Raw genomic sequence first — 26,006 nt, 5'->3', positions numbered from 1 at the left:
AGCTTCTCAAATGTGAATTATTTCTGGTTTCTTTCCTCCTCTATGACAGTAAACTGAATATCTTTGGGTTGTGGACATTTGAGGATGCCACCTTGGGTTTTGGGAAACACTGATGGACATTTTTCACAATTTTAAGCTGATGATACACGGGGCAACTTTTAGCAATGTTGCTGGGCAATCTTGCTAGTGGCAAGTCCGACTATGTTTTGAATGGATAGCAGCGTTGCGGGGCGGGTGGTGGGGGAAGGGGATTACGGTAGTAATCTTTATTTCTATTCAATTTTATTTATATAGCGCCAAATCACAACAACAGTTATCTCACAGCGCTTTTCATAAAACAGCAGGTCTAGACCGAACTCTGTGATGTTATTTACAGAAGCCCAACAATTACTCATTACCATTGACGGCTATGTTGCCCTGCACGATTGCTCTGAAAGTTGCACTGTGTATCATCAGCTTTATAGAGCAAACATGACTTTTTGTTAACCCTTCCTTCCCTAGGTATTTACCCCATTAATGCCATATACGTGCTATTAGCTCTTACTATTATTTATTGCTGCCCTTACTAGCTTGTATTGTCAGTTGTAGATCTCGTGCTGTATTGATGCTTGTATGTTGTTCCTCAAATGTAAGTCGCTTTGGATAACAGCGTCTGCCAAATGAGTAAATGTAAATGCAAACAACTAATCAATTAATCGTGAAAAGGATCGACATATTCATCAATAATGAAAATTATCATTAGTTGCAGCTCTAATAAACACCAACACACCCCCAGAGCACCAAGCTTCCAATCCGGCTAGCTGCACGGCTAACTGAGTAGCTAGCAACAGCAGCTGTTGGCAGTATTTAGCGGCTACAGTAAATGGTGACAAACTCTGTAAATCTCCAAAAGTGGAGGCAGAGCAGCCGGAAGGACATCCGAGGGAAAACCAGAAAATATTTTCTCCATCAAATCTGATCCAGTTTCACCATTTACATTTATTCATTTAGCTGACACTTATCCAAAGCGACTTACAATTGCTCTACATGTCAGAGGTCACACGCCTCTAGAGCAACGAGGGGTCAAGTGTCTTGCTCAGGGACACAATGGTGGATGGGTCACAGTGGGGAACTGAACCCGGTTCTCTCACACTCCATCACCACCTGATCCACCAAAACCAGAGAATAAAGTTATTAAGTTGTGTTTTTGTCAAGCAGGAACCTCTGGCTCTCGCAAGTAAAGCCAATGCTGAAAGCACCTTAAACCTGCGTTCTCTCCAGCAGCCAGCAGGGGGCGACTCCAGCGGCTGCAGAAAGAAGTGTGATTGCATAGAAGTCTGAGAAAATGTTTCTACTTCTCAGCTGATTTATTACCTTTATGGTCTCAGTCGCTAGTTTCAACACAGCTTGATGTTCATTTAGTAAATTATGGTTCCATTTACAGGAACAGAGACCAGGAAGCAGGGGAGGCTTTAGGGCGGGGCTACAAGCTGATTGACAAGTCACTACCATGGCGACCCGTGAATCAGGATACGAGCAACTCGTATCCCTGCTCTGTGTACATTTAACCAGCGCCGCAGAAAAAGCTCATCAGGAGTCGGCTGCTCACTTTCTCTGCTGAGTACATTTAGTTTTAAGACTGTTTGTCACTAGCCAAAGTTATCAGCCCTGTTAAAATAGCTAAGCACGCTAGCTAGCTCCGCACACGGCCGCTGGCTCCACCATCTCGTCCAAATACGGTCTCGTCCGGTGCCGCTGGTCGCAAAAACAAAACTCAAGGCTTCAAAACAGCGATCCACAAACCAACGGGTGACGTCATCATGACTACGTCCACTTCTTTTATACAGTCTATGTTCTCGACCTGCTGCTCTTAGACCTGATCAGTTAAGTCTGGGATTGATTCAGCGCGTCCAAAGACCCAACGACAGCCGTTTCCTAGCAACACATTCACACAACTCTTAATGGTGCAACCTGATTTATTGAAATACTAGTTTAAACTAGTCACTGAGAATCAGTGGTGTAAGTAACGGGTCACATTAACTCTTGTTACTGTTGGAGTATTTTAAGAAATCAGTACTGTCCATGTTCTGCTGCTCTAAGGTCTGATCCAGCTCCGGTCCTGACCCCCCTGCGTTGTGGACTTTGAGGTGTCCGTTGAGCGATCGTCTGGCCTGGAAGCTCTTCCCGCACACCCTGCAGCTGTACGGTTTGTCTCCGGTGTGGATCAGGATGTGTCTCTTCAGGTCCACGTTCTGCATGAAGCCCTTCCCGCACACCTGGCACAGGAAGCGTCTCTCCTTGTTGTGGAAGCGGACGTGAGTGTCCAGAGTTTGTTTATGGGTGAAGCCCTTCCCGCAGAGGCTGCAGGAGAACGCCCTCTCACCGGTGTGCGTCTTCAGGTGCGTCTTCAGGTTGATGCTCTGGGTGAAGCCCTTCCCGCAGAGGCTGCAGGAGAACGCCCTCTCACCGGTGTGGATCTTCAGGTGCGTCTTCAGGTTGCCGCTCTGGTTGAAGGACTTCCCGCAGAAGCTGCAGATGTAAGGTTTCTCACCGGTGTGGATCCTCATGTGCATCTCCAGCGCCGTGTGAGCCGGGAAGGACTTCCCGCAGAAATGGCAGGTGTAGCCGATCTCACGGTGGGATTGCAGGTGAGCATCGAGGCTGGCGGCGGACTCGTACTGGTGTCCGCAGAGCCCGCAGCGGCAGTCCGGGTCCTGCAGGTGAGTCTGGACATGTTTCACCAACAAGGTCCTCTTGTCGAAGGCGTCCCCGCACACTTTACAGCGGTAGGACGGCGCAGAGCTACGGTATCTCTTCGGTTTGTCGGCATTCTGATGTGTCGCCATGTGCCGTCGCAGGCTGTGCTGCTTCCTGAACTCCTGACCGCAGACGCTGCAGCAGTGCACCTCCTCGCTGTTAAAGGGTTTCTCCGTGGCATGGATGCGCATGTGTGATGTCAGGTTGCCCTTCTGGATGAACTTCTTGCAGCAGATGTCGCAGTTGTACGATTTCTCTCCATTGTGCAGCCGCCCTCTCTTTTTTTTCCTCGGGCAGCTCAGAGCCTGACTCTTTGTGGTCCAGTCGCTGTCTGAAACACCATCACTGTGGACGGCCAAGTTACTTGGTGAGTCACGTGGGTGGTAGGTTGGTGAGGCAGAGCGAGGCGTCGGCAGCCAGGAAGCATCGCTGTCGACTCGTTCAGCTTCTGTGTGGTTCAGGTCTGCAGGGTCATCTGGAGGCTGGAGCTCTGTGTGGTTCAGGGTCACCGACTGCAGAAACTCTGAGGAGACAAAACAACACCTGAGGAACCTCTGACACACCCGGCACCAAATTACAAGCTTACAACAATGAAAGATTAGACTTCCTCACGTATCCTTTTCTTCAGCAGGTTCAGAATGTCTGCACAGTACTTACCTGTTCTCTGCTGCTTAATCAGTCTGAGCAACAGTCCAGTTTTGTTTTAATGCAACTAACGACTATTTTCATCATTGATTAATCTTCAGGGTTTTTGTCTCAATTCATTGATTAATCATTGGACCTATCTTAGCCAGTAAAATGTTGTTTTAGGGAGGGTTCATATCTAAAAGGTCCGGTCCCTGAATCAAACCAATGAGACGATGATGCATAGTTTATATTCTCCAGCTGGTCCAGTTTGCATTGACAAAGGCAAAAACTCGTGGATACAATGTGGCTATTGTTTAAGGTAGTGTATATATATATATATATATATATATATGTTAGTGTAAGATTAAATGTGCTTTCACTGAGGATGACATACAGTCGCAGGAAAAAATATGTGAACTCTTTGGAATCACCGGCTAGTGACTTCTCTAAAAGCTAATTGGAGTCAGGAATCAGCCAACCTGGTGTCCAATCAATGAGACAAGATTGGAGGTGTTGGTTAGAGCTGCCCTGCCCTATAAAAAACACATCACTTTTAATTTTGCTGTTCTCATGAAGCATTGCCTGATGTGAACCATGCCTCGACCAAAGGAGCTCTCAGAAGACCTCAGATTAAGAATTGTTAACTTGCATGAAGCTGGAAAAGGTTACGGAAGTATCTCTAAAAGTTTTGATGTCCATCAGTCCACAGTTATACAAACTGTCTATAAAATGGAGAAAGTTCAGCCTGTTGCTGCTCTCCATAGGAGTGGCCGTTCTGCAGAGACGACTGCACCAGCACAGAGCAGAATGCTCAGTGAGGTTAAGAAGGAACGTAGGGTGTCAGTAGAAGACTTGCAGAAATCTCTGGAACATGCTAACATCTCTGTTGACGACTTTACGATACATAAAACACTGACCAAGAATGGAGTTTATGGGAGGACACCACAGAGGAAAACTCCAAAAAAAACACTGCTGCACGTCTGAAGTTTGCCAAAGAGCGCCTGGATGTTCCACAGCACTACTGGCTAAATATTCTGTGGACAGATGAAACCAAAGTTGAGTTGTTTAGAAGGAACACACAATCTTATATGTGGAGGGAAAAACACCAAAACCTCATCCCAACTGTGAGGTATGGTGGAGGGGGCATCATGGTTTGGGGCTGCTTCGCTGCCTCAGGGCCTGGAAGGGCTGCTATCATCTGTGAAGGTTCTCAGTCATCCAGGTTATAGTAATCCAATGAAGGTTGAGGTCAAGCGCAACTGGACGTGGTTGAAGATACTAGAAGTTGTTTCATCTCTCATACAAGAGACGTCTTCATTGACGGAAACATGAATTCCATTTATCAAGATATTTAGTAGGAGAATGTAAAGCCATCTATCCACCAACTGAAGCTCCTCAGGAGATGGATGGTGGAACAGGACAATGGCCCAAAACACAGAAGTAAATCCACAACAGAACGGCTTCAGCAGAAGAAAATACACCTTCTGGAGTCCTGACCTCAATCCGACTGAGATGCATGACCTCAAGAGCGTGATTCACACCAGACTTTCCAAGGATGTTGCTGAAGTGAACAGGACAGAGAAGATGGATGGTTTGAAAGAGGTGTCAAGGAAGCATCTACACCAGGGTTGAGAAGCCGTCATTGAACAGGGGAGGGGGTCTACGCCACCACTTATCCCCCACTTACAATGCTGTCCTTTCATCACTTCCCAGGAAACTCAACAAACGTAACCTATTGGCCTCAGGTGAAGATACCAACGATGGTCGTTCAGTCTCGGCCACAGGTAGTCTTAACGACTGTCGTTACAGTAACCAGGAACACTAACGAACCAGCGGTATCGATGACCCGGGCCAACGACCCCACTGAGGTTAAATAGCTGAGTTTCCCTGCCAGTTAGTCAGAACTGAAGAAGTCCTTTGGATGAGGGACGAAACGTCTTCCAGTATCTTCAACCAAGTCCAGTTGCCCTTGATTTTAACCTTCGTTGGGCAAATAAATACTTTCACTTTCCATTAACGGCACGTTGAAAGCGTCTTTAGTCTCTGCAGAGAAAACGTAAACTTCACACTGTAACATCACTAGATTGATTCTGATATATTAACAGTATCCTGTTGTTGAAGAGAGCATCGCTTTCTTCTGATGGATATTAGCCTGTTTTTTTACACTGGTTACTGTGAACAGAAGGTCGCCGGTGAAACGAATCTTTCACTCAGCAGCTACCAGCTGTTATTTATTTTTGAGATGCACAGAGAGAAAATATGGTGGATAAAACATCCTGTTGGGTTTTACGCATGACGCACAGCTTCCTCTGTATCTTCAACAACGAGCTGCTCCGTGTTGCTGCCACAATCATTCTTTGTGTTGTGAAGATTATTTAGATGCTTCAGGAATAATCAGATTGCTGCTGCAAAGCAAGCGGTTTGGTCGGCTACATCTCCCTAATAAAAGATACAGGCAACAACAGTCGGCCGGGCAGAAAGCTGATATTTTAAAGTGATCTTATCAACACATTCATGGAGATTTAAAGAGGAAAATAATTATTAAACAGAAATAACTAAAGATAATCAGGCAGCAAAGCAAATTTCATTGCCTAGAAAGAACCATGTTGCAGCTGTTTCAAACCTGAACAGCAGATAAAATATATTATTATATTTATACATGAGTAGCTTTGTCATTTTTTCCTTTTCCTTTTTATGGGAGTAATTGTACTTTTTCTTGAGTAAAGATTTTAAGTTCTCTACCTGCAACTGGCCAGGAGCAGCAGCGCTGACATGGTGACCATGAGACAGACAGCAGAGACGAGGTCAAAGCAGCAGTTTGTGGTCAGACTGATGATGAGCTGGATTATTTAGTTATCTACTCAGGGGCTCAGCTGAAGTGAGTTCTTTACTTTAGGGGTGTTAGAGGGATTTTGAAAATATATTATAATAAATACATTTGTACTGTGGCTTCATTAACTAGCAGCTGTTCCAGGGTTTTATGGTATGTAGTCGGTTTTGTTCTAGTTATATTATACTCCCTGTCTCTGACCCTCTTCCCTCGAGGAATTTGTTTTGGTGTTGAGGTGCTGCTCACAGACAGACATACAGTCAACATAAATAAATGTAGAAATATATAAATACCTGACGCAGAAGTATAATCTGGGATTGGCTCCAGTCGCCCGCAACCCTGTACGCAGGATAAGCGGTTGATAATGGACAGTTTACTGTGTGCAACGTTGCGCTGAGACTTCAAGGTGTTTTCTCCCGGTTAGTGGGCGTGTCAGAGGTGTTACCCAATCAGCAGCCACACTAGTGTATATTAACACTGTCATAATAAACAGGCAGTAAAGTGCATCGCCCTTGCGTACACAGCAGAGCGTTCAACGCTCCGCCGTGTACGTTGAAATAAACGTTTTGGTTTAAAGAACTGAATCCTTCCATCCTCTGACTGTGGCCGGCGGGGCTTTTATTGTGAAGTAGAGCGGAAGTGTGAGAGTGTGTGTGCGTTAGCATGTCCGGGGTTTCCTCCGGGACTGACCTGCTCTGTGCAGCCGGACTTCGGGCTTCAGCACGGCCTCCAGCAGCCTCCTCTGGCGACAGACCTCCCGCTCTGCCCGCTCAGCTCTGGCTTCGTACTCCGCCACGGTTTCCTCGAACACACCGACGATCTCCTCCGCGGCCGCCGCGAGCCGCTCGGTGAGCAGCGCTCTCAGCGCCGGGACTTCCGCCGGTTCTTCTCCCGTTTCCACCCGCAGCAGAACGTCTTCAGCGGCGGCGCTGATCCGCTCGTGGACCGACACCCGCAGCAGCTGCACGGCGCACATTTTACTGCTTTCTGCGGACAAACGTGACGGAAGTTGAACTTCCATATATGGTTTGTCCCAGAAGCCACCGCGCACAAAACGTGATGACGTATATCTCGACCGCTCGGCCCACGCATAGTTGTTAAATAAGTCATCAGTTAATATTTACTGTACTTTAATTATATATTATTCATACTATAATTCCTGCAAATACTTATTTATAACAGCCTAATGATAATAATAAAGCAATGTTTCAATTCATACCGCTGTTGTATATTTTATTTCTTCCAAAGTGATTTTAAGCTTCACAAAACAAGAATCGTTGTATTTTGAGACGCTAACAAAAATGTGGCATTACTGCACAAACTTTTCTTAAATTAGCCACTCGTTGCCAAAGTAAGTGGATAGATAACTTTGAAGAAGACCGTTGTCGTTAATAATTCGCCGTTGTTTACGCTTAAAGAGTTCAAGAAGCGCTGCTAAAGTTAGCTTATGCTAACGATGGAAAACTCGGGCAGAGAGGAGCTCCTTAGGCGGGAAGATATGGACGTGGCAGTTAATAACGAAAAACATAACATAAGAGAGATTCGCTCCTACGCTTGTCAAGCCGAAAATGATGAAGAATGCACTTTTTCTCAGAACACGCCAGTGAAACGACCAACAAAAAGACTAAAGGTAACCAAAAAGAAAACAGACACTCCTGCAAGGCGTTAACGTTAAACGAGGAACCAACGCTCTCCGAGCTACAAAACACCATAATTACAGCCGTCTTTGGGAAGATAAATGAAAGAGCTGTCCGCTACAGTACAGTTCAGATAGACGGTCTTAAAAAGTCGAAGTTGTGGATTTGAAAAAACAGAACATGGCTCTCAGAGACAAATGTGAGCAACTCCAGAAAAAAGTCACAGAGATGGAACTTAAAGTCAGTGAGAAAGAAGAGACCATCTGTCGGGCCGTGCTACAAGTCTCCGAGTCCGAGAAGGTAGGAACTGCAACAGATGTGGTCCATAGAATCGCAGACCCAAAGATGGAGGATCCAACCAGTTAAAGAGAAAATGTTTGTTCTTATATCGCCAAAAAAAAAAGGTGCTGATTTTTATTTTATCCAAGAAACTCATGCTGTAGAAACAGATTGGAGGAGTCAGTGGGAAAGATGTGTGGTTTTCCTCTGGTAGGAACAGGTCAGCAGGGAAAGTTTAATGGTCATATTATCAGCCAGTTAACAGATGTTAATGGTAGATGGATAATTCTCCTAGTAGATACAGACCAATCTCAGTTTATTATTATAAATATTTATGCCTCCAATAGCAAACAAGACAACACAATTATATTTTCATATCAGCTGTTATTACAGTTCCCCTCAGCTAAAGTTTTATGGGGAGGAGACTTTAATACAGTGATGGATGAAAACATGGATAGATGGCCTCCTAAAGATAAAGTAATGAGTGAATTAGGAAACATATGTGGATGTAGGATGGATCTTATTGATATCTGGAGACATAGACACTTGAACCAAAGATTATATACTTGCAGTAATAAGGATAGATCTCAACAATCACGCATAGACTTCTGGTTGATCTCCTCAGATGTAGAAGACAAGGTGGATTAGTGAGAATAGAACCCTCTGTTTTTACAGATTATAAGGCTATTATGATTATAGTAAATATGAGGTAACTCTAATAAGGACTATTGGAAATTAAATAAAACACTATTAGAAAATACGGAATTTAAAAATGAAGCCCAAAAAATTATTGACAAATATTGGAGACGAGCAAATTTATTGAACGAGTTTGGAAAATGCTGGGAATTTATGAAATACGAATTTAGAAATTTTGCGTTGTCATTTGGGAAACGGTTTGCTAAAGCAAATAAAGAAAGAGACCCGGATAATTACAAATATGATAAGATTATTAGAGAAAGTACATTTATCTGGAGAAGAACCAAAAGAACCGTCATCTCTACAACTTGAATTGGACTAAATATATGAAAAAAAGGCGTCTTCGTCAGATCCAGAAGAAAGTGGCTATAACAATTTCTATCAGACGTTATACGATACCGATTCTGAAAATGAAGGCAATATAGATTTGTTTCTTAAAGACGTAGAAAAAAGCATTAAGGGGGCTGATGACAGTTTTAAATCAGTCTGTGACCAGAAAATTAGTTTAACAGAGCTACAAAAATGTATTGACTCTTAAAGAAAATAAATCTGCTGGTAATGACGGGTTAAGTGAATTTTATAAAGTCTTTATTAAGATTTTAGCCCCATTTTAGTGTCTGTATTTTAAGAAGCCAAAGAAAAAGGAGCTACCACTTACTCTGCGTCAAGGTCTTATTAAATTGATCCCCAAACCAACAAAAGATAAATTGAATATTGAGAATTTGAGGCCAATTAGTCTATTAAATAATGATGCCAAGATATTTACTTTGATCTTTGCAAAAAGATTAAAATCAGGATTGGATAATATTATCGATGAAGAACAATCTGGATTCATACCTGGTAGAAATATATGCAACAACATGCAGTTAATTCTAGATATGATTGATTATAATGAATATATAGTGGACAATAGTTTTATTTTATTTGTTGACTTTTATAAAGCATTTGACACAATAAGCCATCAGTTTATGTTTAAAGTCATTGAATGCTTTGGATTTGGAAACCAATTTCTAAATGCTGCCAAAACACTTTCTAAAAGGTGCAACAGCTCAGTTAAGTTAAAACACGGCCCCTAGATTTGATATTGGTGATAAGACGAGGTCGTCCCCTCAACCCCTTTCTGTTCCTTCTGGTAACACAAATTATGGCCGTACACATTAAAAAAGGGCAGTTTCAAGGTACAGTGACCTTAAATAGAGAATATAAATGATCTCAACTGGCAGATGATTTGACTATTTTTCTGTCAAATAAAGAGGAAGTGATCAAAGTCATTAGTTGTGTTGAGGATTTTTCTATTGTTTCAGGCTTAAAAATGAACCGGAACAAATCTGTATTATTACCACTTAAAGAATGTGACCAATCAGAAGTAGACGACATACCTGTGAGGAACACCGTTACATACCAAGGTGTAGTTATAGACAGGAATGAGAAACTCTGTAGTAATCAAAACTTCAGCCCTATAATTGAACAAATAAAGAGAAGGTTCAACATGTGGTTGATCTTTCATTGAACGGTAGAGTTCTACTTTCTAAAGCTGAGGGAACATCCAGATCTGTCTGTGTCTCCTTATCATTGGAAATGCCGGCTGTAATATACAAAAAACTAGATGCAATCCTATTTAATTTCATATGGAGGAATAAATGTCATTATTTACAGAAAGATATCTTATGTAACACAAAAAGAAAGGTTTGAAACTTTAAACAATTCTTTCAAAATTAAAGTTAATTACAGAAAATGATAATATTTGGAACGACTTCCCTAAAAATATAGTTAACTTAATGGGTGGAATTGAATTTGTATTAAAATGAGACTATAAAATTGCTAAATTACCTGTAAAGTTATCAAATTTTCATAAACAAGCTCTGCTGGCCTGGAAGTTAATTTACAAGCATAATTTTTCACCCACAAATTACTACATTTGGAACAACAAGAATATTCAATATAAAAATAAATCACTATATTCTGAAACATGGGCTGCCAATGGTGTTGTATTAGTTAAACAGCTTGTCGGTGCTGAAGGGCAGTTACTAACTTATGAGGAATTCCTCGCTGAATTCAGTTTAACGGTTACGCCAAAAGAATATGCAGTGGTTTCTGATGCTGTGCTGCAACTTCTTAGAGGTTTGGTTAGTGAGGTCTCAAGGATCAAACCATTTAATAGTAGTTTATTCCTTGGAGAAAATGATATTACTAAAAATAAATGTTCAAATAAATATATTAGGAACTGCATACAAGGAATAACTCTGTCTCCAGGCAGACTCTTCTGGACTTTATGGAGAAATTAATTGGCAGCAAATGTGGCTTATTGTAGATAAATTCAAAGTAATAGAGGTTTCCTTTAAGATATTACATTGTCTATATCCGGTTAAAAAGACATTTGAGAGATTTAGATTGAATATTGAGTATTTTTGCACTTTCTGTCGATTCCATGAAGAAACAATTTGTCATTTATTTTATCAATCTATACACTGTAGAATGTTTTGGTGGGATGTTGAACTTTATATGAAAAGGAAAACTGGACAAACTTCAGGAAAAGGACATTTTTATATGTTTTGAAAGAAACGAGAAGGAAAAAGACGTAATTTTTTTTGTGCAGTTGGTAATAGTATTGGGGAAATTCCACATCCACAAGAAACAATGGACTTAGTCGTAGCAGATAGGGTTAACCTCCATCGTGTTGCTGTGCAGCCTCCGGTAACGTTACTGCAGCTATGATCAGCACTTACGGAGTTTCTCAACTCCGAAAACGTTTGAACACATTTTCGATTTGCCGCCAATTTTCGTAAAACTGCCGATATTCGAAATCTATGTAGTTGATTTCTCGCCTAAAAACTTCTCAGAAGTGAATTTAAAGTTCTGTTGTTGGCTTCTAAAGAATAAAACGGTTTGCATTAGGATCTATACTGTACGTGAGCCGAGATTAACGTCATCACGTTTTGTGCGCGGTGTCTTCTGGGACAAATCACATTTGTAAGTTCAACTTCCGTCACGTTTGCTGGACATACGTGTCTTTGTGCGGACAAAGAGTGGGGACCTAATCACGGAGTGGAGTTCTGCGTCGATGACGCTTCGCTTTTTTAAAATAACCTTTATTTAAAAATCTAAATCAGTCCATTACATATTCATAATAGCAATAAATACCCACAATATCCACCAATTTAAACAAATAAAACCAATACATAAATAATTAACCACATTTTTCAGAAAAATAAATAACAGAGGTCTAATCAGTAATCAGTAGTATTGTTTTTATATCTTTCAAAGCTTTCTTATAAAGAATTAAGTCCTTCATTAAAACCAAAAACAGACGTCCTGCCTTCATAAATCTACACTGATGAATAAACTGTTTAGCCAAAAATAATTAAACTGTAAGTCTCTTTTTTTATCCTCCAATATTACTCACAAAACTCAAAACCCCAAAAGATTTTATGTAATTACAAGCAAAAAACAAATGCTCTAAAGTTTCCATATCGGCATCACACAAAGTACAAGTCCAACCATCCGTCCATCGTCGCCGCTGATCCGTGGTTTAAAAACCTCATAAGGCAACAAGCCTCTAACCAAGTTCACCACTGTCTGTGGAATTTATAAGCATTATGAGTTGTTTCTTTGTACACTTACATGTGTTAATAAATTAATTATAACCCAAAGATCAAATGTAAAATAGAGCAGACAGCTCTCCCCCCACTCCCAGTGACATAAAGATACACCTTTTATTCCAGATGGCACCAATATGTGCAGTGAAGTTTAGAAATCATTTTCCAATAAAAGAGGACCTGCTCATGAAATTTAGACAACTTAACAGGAAGTTTAGCAGCAGAGAAATCACACTTTAATAGAAACTCTGTCCCCCAACATTTATATTTTAGGAGGATTTAAGCAGAAGCCGTCACTATTTTGCATGAATTTCTGTCACTCATTCATAGCATTCATTAAACACATCTCCTTTTCTTACACAGTGATGTCTGTTTCTCCAAATGAAGTTAAAATTAGTTTGATTCATTGATGTAATTCAATTATCAGGGATGGTATATAAATCCAAAGATTCGCTGTTCTTTACACCGACCTCTCTGGTTTTCCTGCCTTGATATAACCATCCCTGAATATTTCACTTCCATTTTAACTGGAACACCACACAGATCCACTGGAGGGGGTTCACGTGGAGCCGTTAGTTCACAACTGTAACCCAGATGCTGCAGAGAACCTCTTTATCTTCTCCAGAGGGATCTGTTCTGCACGTGGAAGAGATCAGAGATCATTCTGCGACTAAAATAAATAACAAAGGTGAGAAAGGTCAACCCTGCTGAATCCCTCGTTCAACCTCAAATCTTCTAGACGTTCCTTGCGGGAGAGAAACTGAACTATTGATATCTTTATACATCATATTTACTGCTTTAATAAATTCAAAATCTCTAAAGTTTTCATTATAAATGGATGTTTAACTGAGTCAAAGGCTTTGTAAAAATCTGAAAACAAAATGAAACCATTGTCTTTGATAAAGTCCTTGTAATCTAGAAGCAGCCTGATATAAACTACTGACATTTGCTTTAAAGCTGAATCCAACTTCTTCATTTTAATCACAGTCACATCTTTCTTTAAAACCTGTCTCAGTTTGAGGAATATTTTGCTGAACGCGTTCAAGAAATCATAAATAATGTTCTTCTGAATAAGATGAATAATTTAGAGCAGAATATATTTCTTCTGAAATCTTCTGTGTTATTCACCATCATTTATTTTATTTCTATGAGGTGTTCCTTTCGCCCTGTTCAGCTCTGGATCTGACAGAAGCTCTGTGGAGGAATAAATGATCTAACCTGCCTTGTAAACTTTCTTCCACTTTTCTACAAACATCATTCATTTTTTGAACCAGTTTAAATTCATTTTCTCTTAGCTGTTACGACGTTTCACTCAGCGAACATCGAACCCTGCTGGACCGGAGATTTTTTATTTTTAATATTTATTTTTACTTTTAAAAATATTTTATATTTTTTTATTATTTTTTTTGGAACACACACTTTGTTTTATTATTATAAAACTAAAAACTAAAATATTATTTTATTTAATGAAATGTGTGAAATTAATTGTTCTTTTGTAATTTATTTGTAGCTTTGGCAATATTGTTGTTCTATATTGATGCCAATAAAGCTCAATTTAACAGCAGCCAAAATGTATTAACGAATGACTTTTATAATAATAATCTTTATTGTTTTCAGAAATTTTCAGAACCGTGTTACAAAGTGCTACAAACAAATATAAAACAGATTAAAGTTACACAATAAAAGCAAGGAAACACTTGAGAAAACAGTTAAAAGAAAGATCAATAAATAAAATCAACTAAAATCAGGAAAGGCTGTAAGAGTTTGTTTTAAGAAGATTAATAATAACAACGTCCTGCTAACTCTTAATACAAATATTCAGACATATGAAATATAAATCACATGAAGTTTCGGACAGCAGGCTTTATGTTCATATTGACCAACGGTTCTCTTTTTCTGTGAACGCCAAAAACTGTGAACTCTGATTTCATATAAGCACAGAACAGCTGTTCCCAAACACTGAATCACATCCTAAAAACTAGCAAGCCCGCCACTAAAACACCAAAAATAAAACTCTAGAATAAATAAAGATAAACACACAACTTTTCTTTTGTTTGTACACAAAATAACAAAAACAAACTTTAGTAAACAACTAAATGAAAACGTGTGTGAGAGAGTAAAGGCGTGTTAAGATGCTCTCCCTGTGCGCGGCGCCTATAATGAGCTCAGTTCATCTACAATAATATCTGCTTCTGTGGTTAAAGGAGAATAACGACAGGCATCAGCTTCCAGCTCCAAACTAATAAAACGTGTTGAAGCCAAAACATTTCCCAGCAGCCACTTCTCCCACAGCAGAGTCCAAACAGTGCTTCCTGTTCTCTACAGTTAGGTGTCTTATTGGAAATGGTCTCAGTAGATGACAGGATCTGTCTCGTCTCTATCCTTTCTATTGGCCTCCATTTCTCCTCCTGTTTCCTCCCCTTTCTCTCTCTCCCTCTTTCTCTGCCTACATGAAGCTGACTGTGGAAATGTTGTCATCATTCATACTGATGGACTGCTGATATCATTGCTGTCCATTCTGCAGCAACACACAGAGGCCAGAATCTTGTCTATGAACCCTTTCCTCATGAAGACATACAGGACCAGGTCTGCAAGAGGACTCAGCTTAACTAAGATGAGAGACACGATGTTGAGGGGCACGTCAGGGTTTACTCCCAGGTAATAAATGATGTTTAACAGGATATAGAGGATCTCGTCATCGTTGACTCGCAATAATGAAATGATTTTGGGCAGGAACAGCAGCGTGTAAATAAGCAGCACGAGAACCAGAACTCCCACAATCCGTCGTTTTTCATCCGAGGGGACCGAGATGGAAGCAGACAGGGCTTTGAGGGTCCCAACCAGGAATAATATTAACAGTGGGAAGGGATGGAGGAAGAGGACGGCGTAGATTATGTTTGTGACCTTAATATCTATAAAGTGAAAGTGAATGAGGCCACAGACAGCAGAAAGGACCCAGACCAGGACACAGAGCGCCACAGAGGTCTTGATGGTTCGTCTGAAGCGGTACCACAGTGGGTGGACGATGACCAAATACCTGAAATACAAGATGGACACAAAGTCTTTGAGGAGCTTCACAGTTATAAACACATACAGGATAGACAGATAGATACCTTTCCAGGGCGACGCAGACCATGAAGGAAACACTGGCCATCAGAAGAGAGAGGTAAATATTATAAAAGGTTTAAAATAAAATCACATCGTGACGTGGTGCCACCTGAACAATCATGCAGCAGAACTGAAGGAGGTCCGTAATGAGCAGGTTGATGATGTAGATCGGAGCAACGTGGTCACTTCTCACCTGCAGGAAAACATTGGTAAAAGTTAACAGCTGTAAACATGTTGTCAAGTCCACCTCCTCCCAAACATGTCGTGTTGCTCAGAGCCATCAAACTTTTTATCTAACCCTCCTTTGTGCTGCTGGAAACATCAGATATGTCACGCTGGGCGGGGAGCAGAGATGCTCACAAGTCTTTGTGCTAGAGTCCAAGTCAAGTCTAAAGTCTCTGAGCTAGAGTCCAAGTCAAGTCTAAAGTAACTGAGCTAGAGTCAAAGTCAAGCCTCAAGTCTCTGAGCTAGAGTCCAAGTCAAGTCTAAAGTCTCTGAGCTAGAGTCCAAGTCAAGCCTCAAGTCTCTGAGCTAGAGTCCAAGTCAAGTCTAAAGTCTCTGAGCTAGAGTCCAAGTCAAGTCTAAAGTCTCTGAGCTAGAGTCCAAGTCAAGTCTAAAGTCTCTGAGCTAAACAGTTAAACAGTATCTCGTGGTTGAACTCATCATTTATAGCTGTTAATGTAAGTGAAGAAACATAACAAACACAGCCAGACGTGTTTTAGTCAGTATTCAGTTGCGGGAAATGTAAAGCGCTGCAGCGGCGCACTTCAGAGAAGCTCCATCACAGAGCCATGAGACCAGCCGTCGGCGCCGTTACTGACAGTGAAGGAAAACAGAAGCTGAATCTTGTTGCTTTGAGTCATCAGTCTACAACACATGCAAAAACCTGGTCTGGTCCTTTAAACTGGACCCCGCCTCTACAGCTGGATGATGAGACCATCCTGGTGACAGTAAGATACTTGCTAAAACACACACTCACTCCAAACGACTGAGTTTAGATATGGTAATGAATAATGTGGGGAGAATCTCCTTGTTGACACTTGAATGGGAGGTTTCTTGTAGTGATGATCAGTGGAAGATAGTGGATGTGTGGATGAAGCTACCAGTTTTTCTTAGGTGGGGTTGATCCGCGAGGAGAGTTAATATTTTATAACCAAGATCAGTAATTTTTCTCAGAGGTTGGTGATGTAGTTTGCCATGATCTTAGTTTAGCATGTTAGCATGCTAAAATATGCTAATCAGCAATAAACACAAAGTACAGATGAAGCACATTTGAACATTTATAACCTGATGATGGTGCTGAATGAAAAGTCATTAGTATCATAGGAGTTATTATGATTCAGTGATTCAGCCTGTGGGCCCCATGAAAGGCTCCATTTATGGCTGTTCATCATATTGTTATATATAAATACTAAATTTCCTTGATAATATTTTAATAACAAAAACAGAAATAATGCTGTCCAAACTGCTCTGACCATCATTGAGATGATCTGATGTTTTTCTTGAGTTGTAGTTAAATGGTGTCATTCAGCTCAGCAGTTTAAGAGAAGGCTGGAGCGGAGCCACACATGGAAAATGTGTTTAGGGTCCGATCAGCTTCATTCAGCCCCCGACACCAAACCATTCTCACTCCCAAGACATCACATATGGACGCATGGACAAGACCCGTGGAGTCAGTCTGTAACGCACAGGGGAGCCCCGCAGCGCTAAAGGCAGGTGTAGGATATATAACAGAAAAGTCCAAGTAAGGAGGTGGTTGGGATGGACGTGTGGGCCAGAAACCAGACTTTAAACCAGGAGACGCATTTCTCACATAAGTAACCTGACCCTACCCCTAACCAAGTAGTTTTGGTGCCTAAATGTTATTAATTGCGACATTTCAACGTTAACCACTAGTTTTATTTTGAAAAGTCTAACCGGACGTTGCATATTTATTGTTACTTGCCTGCAGAGCCCTAGACGTCCAAAAACTACACTAAAGGGAACCCAGGGCGTTAAAAGGCGACGCCAAGGGGTCCTGATCAAGTGTCCATATGTGACGAGTCGGGAGTGAGAACTTGTTGCCGACACCGAGCCCCCAAGCCAGATCAAGATCGTTGACAGAGAGACAGACATGTGACATACTGTAAATAAATAACTCCTAGTAATAATGTACATACCATAGAATAAAGACCATAGATGGCCACGAGGGTCAAAGGAAGGCCGACAGCAATGACAATGTATGTCACCACATCTGCGCTGAACTGAAGGCTTCTGTAATACTCATAGTACTCGGTGTAATCCTGGTAGTTGGAGATGCTGCTGCTGTAATTCTGGTAGTTGGAGGTGTTGCTGTAGTTGTAGCTTTGGTCGTGTGAGCTGCTGTTAATGTAGAAACCTTCCATTCCTCACAGTGAAACCTGTTTGAGAGATCAGGTTTTGTAATATATACATATAGTAAATATTTTACCACAATCATATCAGAACCTTTTCAGGTTCTACCGTCGTTCCTCAACATCTGTTAACATTTAATCAAATTAAAAGAAGTTCTACGCGCTGATGAGGTCGTTAGTGCAGAACGTCGTCCAGAAGTTTCAGTAATTAAATGTTAATGCTCATTGGTTCATCTCGCCTGTCTCTGGTTAGAAACTCTCTCCTCCTGAGACTCATCAATGATCACAAAACAATGAACTCATCTCAGCTTTCCTGAAAACATCTCTGTAAATATCTCTCAGTGGGTTAACTGTTATATTAGCAGAAGAAGAAGAAGCATGTTCTAGTTTTACTTTCTTACTGACTTGTGCTCTTTCTTCTTTGTTGCATGCTTTTAATTGCAGTAAAAACCCCAAAGGAAATAAAACATGGCTGGTTTAATCTAAAGCTGTCTGCTTCTCCCAGTTTGCATCTTCATTTATCAGGTTAATACGCTCTGCATAGAAGGAAAAACTAAAATGAAACATCTACCTGGCGAGTCCACCTGAGTGAGTTCCTCCACTGGCGCCTGATGTTTTGTCCTCTGCAGCGAACAGCCGCCTTAAACACGGCAGGTGAGAACAAGAAGCTGGCTGATGATGATGATCCACAGCGGCTCTTCTAAGAAGAAAGTGGCATGAATATGCAAATGATGCATCGCAGAAATAGAACAGACAAACAACAAAGAGAAGGTGAGCGGGACAAAGAACCGTCACATTTATTTGACTAAGAAATGTGACCCGCTCACGCCAACCTGCCGCGGGGCGTCGAATAGTGCTGCCAACAAAGGGCGGCCTGCTGCAGCGGTGCGCTGTGGTTTAGTGTGAATATTCAGTGTGTTGTTTGTCACAATGACGGCTAATCTCTTAATGAAATATTTGGTAACTTTAACAATAGTTATTTACAGCAGGTCCCTTTAATTAAACCACTACCTGTTACCTTTATGTGTCTGATAGAAAACAGTCCCGCGGTCTGTAGGTTAGAAGGTTCTTCCCCTCATGTGCATCTGACAAACTGAAAAGAACACATTTAATGTGTTTTATTTCCAGTTCATGCTTTTTCAGGCAGCTCATCAGAACTTGATGAAAACCATTTGCAGTTTCATCCCCATCTTTATAAAGTCAAGTAACCGCCCTCCATCAGACAGAAAATCCGTTTCTGTGTTACGGGGGGCAGACTGGGATTCTTCCTGCTCAGTCATTAGCAGCTGCAGGCACGTCGGCTTGGGGCTGACTGTGTTTGAGGCCTGACCTGGGGGCCCCCCCAGCTGCAGTAGAGCGTGGATCATTCATCCTGCCAGAGGGAACCATCGCCAACCGATCACCGGCCCGCTGAGGACGGTTGGTGATCGTTCCCTGACTGATCCATGATGACAGAGACATATAGAGATTAATGTAAATAAAGCAGCTGTCAATATTTTAGGGAGCCCCCAAATATCACAAATCTGCTTTGAGGGGAGCTGATGTCTGATTAGGAGGAGCTGAGCTCCCCCGTAGTTGTTACCTATATCAAAGTTAACTGTTGAAGTAGTTAACTTCGACGCAGCACCTCCTTCTTTACCTCATGTTCTTTATTCAAGATATTTTATCTCTGTTCCACAGTAAAATATCCAGATCTCTTACATGTCAGCATTGTGAAGTGAAATGGTTTAACTTCTTAAAAGAAAATGTTTCCACAGAATAAACATGTAAGAAAATGCCCCTTTGAAAGCTGCATGAGTTCTTTATATAATCTGATGCTTTGTGTTTTGCATACCAACTTCTGCTTCTGAAGAAATGAAGGCAGGCATGAACACAGAGTCTGTAAAGTCCATCAGAACAACACAAAGAACTTATTTGCTTTAACATGCAGCAGTGCTCACTCACTCAGTCTTTTCACAAAGCACACCGGTCACTGACTGATGATGGGATTTCTTATCTGACCCTTTGTTACTTCAACCATTTTATTGTGCTTTGGTCTTGCGGCCCTGGTTTATATTTGGTCTCAGGACCTTTTAGGTTTATTGGCCCCTCCGTGACCTTGTCCTTCATTTTCTATATTTCACTGATGGTATTTCGAGTCGGTCTCTGGACCCCATAACTGGCCGTCATTTGACACCAAGTCTGCTGTTTGTCGGACCTCTCGGCCTTCATCATATCAAACTGTGACTATAGAAGTGATCATTCGCCTGAATGATCACTTCTATCGCCGCAGTTCCACCGTGACGATTCCTTCTCCTGGGCCAGACCGCGGGTTTGTTCATACTTTTTATGTTCTACATCTCCTCCAGAAGCATCTTCATGTCTAACATTAGAGGAGCCGCTGCCACTTGGTAAGGTAGGTACAAGTCTTCAGCAAGCTGCCATCAGGTTCTGCTGACGTTGCACCGATCAGTACATCTGATTATTGTCCAGCTGACGCACAGCAGCAGCTGCTGTGATTGGCGGTCAGCAGGTTTGGGCTCACCCAGGTTGGCGCTACACATTGGTGGTGGTTGAGGTGAGTCCCCCCCACTTCACGGTGAAGCTCTTTGAGTTTCAGTGTTAAAGCGCTATATAAATGTAATGGATTATTATTATTATAACAGTAAGTTCTTCTGTGTGTTTGACCTCTGACCTGTGGTTCCGTAGCAGCAGTCTGTAGGGGAACCAGGACATCTGCTCACTTTCCGTCACCATTGTTTGTTACAACCTACACCAACGAAGAAGAAACTTAACATACCGCCAAAACACTAGTTTTAAACTGCAGAGTGACGAGTATAAAAAGACTGAAAAGAAACTCAGGGTTTACTTTGACCAGAACATTTTATTATCCAGCCGACTGAGGACGCTCTGTCAGCTGGTTCTGGATCAGCTGGTTCAGGGTGTGGATTTATCCCTCGATCAGAGTTCCTCAGTTCTGTTCAGTTCCTGTTCTGCTGCTTGTGTTAAAAACATTTAACATCTTTGGCTTCTTTTGTTCAATGAAGAAAAAAACACGTTCAAACTGTGGTTTAAGTTTTAAAGAACTGAATCAGCGCCGCCGTCTAGTTTCAGTGCGGACGCCAAAACACTGTTTTACTTTGAGAAACAGAAACTGGTTTTATTCCGTTATGACCTGTTCAGCTGCTCTGAGACCTGATCTGACAAATCTGGGATTGATTCAGGGCGTCCAAAGACACGAGGACAGCTGTTTCCTAGCAACACATTTACACAAGTCTTAATGGTGCGACCTGATTTAGTGAATCACTAGTTTTAAACTAGTCTCTGAGAATCAGGGGTGGAAGTAACGGGGTCACATTGACTCTCGTTACTGTTGGACTATTTTAAGAAATCCGTACTTCTTATCTCAGGTTTTGTTACAGAGTACAAACAAAGACACGAGATGGAAAACAGGAAGATGTTAATTCTGTCCCGCCGTCGGCGCCGTTACTGACAGTGAAGGAAAACAGAAGCTGAATCTTGTTGCTTTGAGTCATCAGTCTACAACACATGCAAAAACCCGGTCTGGTCCTTTAAACTGGACCCCGCCTCTACAGCTGGATGAAGCCTGAGTGGAAACTGTCCGTGTTCTGCTGCTCTAAGGTCTGATCCAGCTCCGGTCCTGACCCCCCTGCGTTGTGGACTTTGAGGTGTCCGTTGAGCGATCGTCTGGCCTGGAAGCTCTTCCCGCACACCCTGCAGCTGTACGGTTTGTCTCCGGTGTGGATCAGGATGTGTCTCTTCAGGTCCACGTCCTGCATGAAGCCCTTCCCGCACACCTGGCACAGGAAGCGTCTCTCCTTGTTGTGGAAGCGGACGTGAGTGTCCAGAGTCTGTTTCTGGGTGAAGCCCTTCCCGCAGAGGCTGCAGGAGAACGCCCTCTCACCGGTGTGGATCTTCAGGTGCGTCTTCAGGTTGCCGCTCTGGTTGAATGACTTCCCGCAGAAGTTGCAAGTGTAAGGTTTCTCACCGGTGTGGATCCTCATGTGCATCTCCAGCGCCGCGTGAGCCGGGAACGACTTCCCGCAGATGTGGCAGGTGTGGCCGATCTCACGGTGGGATCGCAGGTGAGCATCGAGGCTGGCGGCGGACTCGTACTGGTGTCCGCAGAGCCCGCAGCGGCAGTCCGGGTCCTGCAGGTGAGTCTGGACATGTTTCACCAACAAGGTCCTCTTGTCGAAGGCGTCCCCGCACACTTTACAGCGGAAGGATGGCGCAGAGCTACGGTATCTCTTCGGTTTGTCGGCCTTCTGATGCGTCACCATGTGCCGTCGCAGGCTGTGCTGCTTCCTGAACTCCTGACCGCAGACGCTGCAGCAGTGCACCTCCTCGCCGCTGTGCTTCTGCATGTGTCGCTCTAAAGACGTCATGTGACAGAAGGCCCGGCTGCACTCTTTACATTTGAAGGGTTTCTCCGCGGCGTGGACGCTCATGTGTGACGTCAGGTTGCCCTTCTGGCTGAACTTCTTGCCGCACACGTCGCAGCTGTACGGTTTCTCTCCGGTGTGCAGCCGCACGTGCAGCTCCTGCGCCAGGATCGACCGGAAGCTTTTCCCGCAGAAGGAGCAGGTTTTACTCTTCTCCTGGTGCGTTTGCAGGTGAGCCGCCAGGTCGGCAGCAGAGCCTTGTCGCTCGCCGCAGAAGCCGCAGCGGCAGTCCGGGTCCTCGGCGCAGAACTTCAGGACGTGTTTGAGCAGGTAGCCTTTGCCCTGCAGAGAGCGTCCACACACGTAGCAGTTGAGACTCTCCGGAGTCGACCTCTTTCGCTTAGTGGTTCTGATGGCGAGGGGCGGCCGCCCTCTCTTCTTTTTCCTCGGGGGCCTCAGAGCCTGACTCTTTGTGGTCCAGTCGCTGTCTGAAGCACTATCGCTGTGGACGGCCGAGTTACTCAGTGAGTCAGGCGGGTGGTAGGTGGGTGAGGCGGAGCGAGGCGTCGACGGGCAGGAAGCATCGCTGTCGACTCGCTCAGCTTCTGTCTGGTTCAGGTCTGCAGGGTCATCTGGAGGCTGGAGCTCTGGGTGGTTCAGCTTCATCGACTGCAGAAACTCTGAGGAGACAAAATTCATTGATCATCAGGGGCCTCATTTATAACTTTGTAATCACACATTGAGATTTCTAAAAAGGGGAACTTTGACCAACGCGCACGAACATTCAGGAGACGGGAAACTGCCGACGCAGATGGTGACCTGAAGCCAGTGATGTGTGACGATCGCCATCGTTTTGGCAAAGGGTGAAGTCTGATTGCTGTGAACATAAATACTGTGTCACTCTCTAGAGCCGTGCTCCTGGATCTGTAAGCTGAACTGGGTCCAGCTTTAGACCTTACGGATCCGCACCGTCCCGGAAACAAACCCCAGTAGGCTAAAACCACTCTGTTAGCAGCGGGAATTAGCCGGCAGGTGTGTGTTTGATATGATCATCAAGGACAACACCAAGGAACAGAAACTTTCATCTCTTCCCAGGAGGCTGAACACGTGACTCCAACGACCACAACAAAGTTCCAGCAGCCAGGAGCCCCAACGCAGCCAGAGGCCTCCATCAGCTGGGTAAGGACCCCACAGAGGTTAAACAGCTGGGACTCCCTGCAGCCAGTCAGAACTGGACAGGCTGAACGGGGTGAGTGGAGGGCGGGATAGGAGGCTGATCCACGTGGACACATATCCAGGTGGACTGTGATTTACAAAGGGAAAGTTACCTGAAGGTGTGCGTCCAACAGCCCAAAACCCAAAGACATTCAGAAAATATTTGGTGAGAGGGCGAAAACAGGCCGATGTCAGCAGCCGACAAAAATCCCGACATTACGACTCTGTAATGTTACCAAAGTAAGCCGCAGTCCTCAGCTGAAAATGTGCACGGGCAGGGGGCGGGGCCTAAATTATTCTGGACTTAATGCAGGATGGCGAGCAGCGGATTCACGTTGACTATTAAAATGTTGATTCGCAGGACGGACTGGGCGATGTGGATGCACATCTGTCAGTAAATAATAAAAAGCATCACGTATTGAGTCAAGTCATTTTATAAATCGTATTTTATATGTTAAAGTGTGTTTAACGGAGAACATCTGGAAAGAGTTGTTTTCTATAATTTGGAGGGGCTGTACAGCCCAGACCCGGGTGAAACACATCCAGCCTCAGACTCTAATGGAGCAGGTGCTGCTCCACCAAATGACCCCGCAGATTGGCCCCCAGTCCTATCAGACTTCATGAGGACTGAGTTGGTGCCTGTTCAAACCGGCACGGGGGTTTTCTAATAGAGGCTTCTTACAGAGACAGACTGTTTAAAGGAGGGAGGGTTGTAGTGCGAGCACTGTGGTGTACATGGCTCAGTCAGGTAGGAGGGCCCCACGGCAGAGTTCTGCTCAGGGCCCAGAGGAAGGTCAGGACCGGCTCTGACATACTGGATCAACTTTGGATGGAAATCTGTCTGAGCACTTTTACCCTAAAAAGTGAGGTAATGGATTATTGGTGTAGTAAGTTAATTTCCTGCTGATCGGCACACTTGGTTTAAAGAACTGAATCCTTCCATCCTCTGACTGTGGCCGGCGGGGCTTTTATTGTGAAGTAGAGCGGAAGTGTGAGAGTGTGTGTGCGTGCAGCCTCCGGGGTTTCCTCCGGGACTGACCTGCTCTGTGCAGCCGGACTTCGGGCTTCAGCACGGCCTCCAGCAGCCTCCTCTGGCGGCAGACCTCCCGCTCTGCCCGCTCAGCTCTGGCTTCGTACTCCGCCACGGTTTCCTCGAACACACCGACGATCTCCTCCGCGGCCGCCGCGAGCCGCTCGGTGAGCAGCGCTCTCAGCGCCGGGACTTCCGCCGGTTCTTCTCCCGTTTCCACCCGCAGCAGAACGTCTTCAGCGGCGGCGCTGATCCGCTCGTGGACCGACACCCGCAGCAGCTGCACGGCGCACATTTTACTGCTTTCTGCGGACAAAGAGCGGGGACGTAAACACGGAGCGGAGTTCCGCGTCGACGACGCTTCGCTGAGGGAAGCGAAGCGGGGGAAGCGAACAGCGAACTCTGCTGGACCGGAGGGAGAACAGCAGCCGAACTGTAACAATAATATCTTTTTTCATAGCGGACTTTTAAAAACCGTGTTACAAAGAGCTTGATACAACCTTGATAAATGTCGGATGTATAATGATAAATAAACTACTTTTATAACTTGAAGCACTGTACTTTATTTTGAGGTACTTGTGCTTTGTACTTTATCATTTTCTACTTATTAATACTTTTAATTACTCCACTTCATTCCAGAGGAAAATATTTAACTGTTTGCTTCACATTCATTTAACAGATACTACTCTTTGCAGATTAGTAGTAAGTGTTAGAGTTGGTATTCTGCTTTTTGACTTTTCCCTCTCCTTTATTGAGTTATATTCCTTTTTAGTGCTGTAACAGGTTTGCAAAGTGAAAAAGCCCAAAGTGAGTTCCCATCTCTGACAGAAAACTCTGCTCTGAACTGAAAACAGCTCGTTTGTAGTCCAGACGCTTCCCTTTAGCTAAACAGCCTCATATAACGCTCGCCGAGCGGCGACTCCGACACGCCCTCAGAAACAGCGAGCTGCAGCACACAGCTCTCCTCTCCCTTCCAAACACTAGCTACCCTCCAGGCAGTCAGTGGACAGAAAGTTGTTCCTGTGATGTAGAGACAGAGCTCAGTTAAAACTTTATGGATACAGATTAATAACTCACCGCTCTGAAACTCTCGCTCCAGTCCATGTTGCCGAGCCGGTCGGCAACACGTACGGCTGAACCCGAGCCGTTTACCGGCTTCTCCCTGACCCGCCCTACTCTGCTTCTGATTGGCTAGTAGTCCTTAACTAGGAACTGAGCATGTGCAACTCCCGACAAAGATCATTTAGAGACAAGATGTATCACTCCATAGCTAAAACGAAGCCTTCAACACAGGCTAAAAAGAGGAGCTGCAGCAATGTGCAGTATGACAAAAATATAACCATGTAAACCTGCTCTGGTACAAACTCTAAATAAGATGAGGAACCTGAAAATGAGCAGAATAACACCTCTTTAACAAATGTATGGTCATGTATTATTCCAGATACCCTGCAGTATATAAAGTCATAAAAATTAGCTCCTCCTCCAAGTTTTTAAT

General features: G+C 43.4%; 1 protein-coding gene across 2 annotated transcripts; it reads right to left on the bottom strand.

Annotated features, from left to right (window-relative positions):
* Positions 1-1,937: 1,937 nt before the first annotated feature.
* LOC119906940 (gastrula zinc finger protein XlCGF57.1-like) lies at positions 1,938-24,873 on the bottom strand. 2 transcript variants are annotated; one of them, XM_038724404.1, is made up of 3 exons: positions 24,521-24,873; positions 22,225-22,946; positions 1,938-2,885 (listed from the first exon to the last, which is right to left on the bottom strand). In XM_038724404.1, the coding sequence occupies exons 1-3, from the start codon at positions 24,804-24,806 to the stop codon at positions 2,016-2,018; spliced, it is 1,878 nt and encodes a 625-aa protein (XP_038580332.1). In that variant the 5' UTR covers positions 24,807-24,873; the 3' UTR covers positions 1,938-2,015. The 2 variants fall into 2 exon arrangements, with proteins under 2 accessions (XP_038580332.1, XP_038580333.1); XM_038724405.1 differs by lacking the exons at positions 22,225-22,946; positions 24,521-24,873 and adding an exon at positions 6,884-7,217 and having other exon boundaries at positions 1,938-3,259.
* Between the last annotated feature and the right edge of the window lie 1,133 nt (positions 24,874-26,006).

This window comes from Micropterus salmoides, unplaced genomic scaffold (genome assembly GCF_014851395.1).
Source record: "Micropterus salmoides isolate LMB-PRFRI ecotype aquatic unplaced genomic scaffold, ASM1485139v1 Ms_hic_scaffold_17, whole genome shotgun sequence".
Lineage (NCBI taxonomy): Eukaryota > Metazoa > Chordata > Actinopteri > Centrarchiformes > Centrarchidae > Micropterus > Micropterus salmoides.
This window is presented reverse-complemented; position numbering and strand designations above follow the sequence as displayed.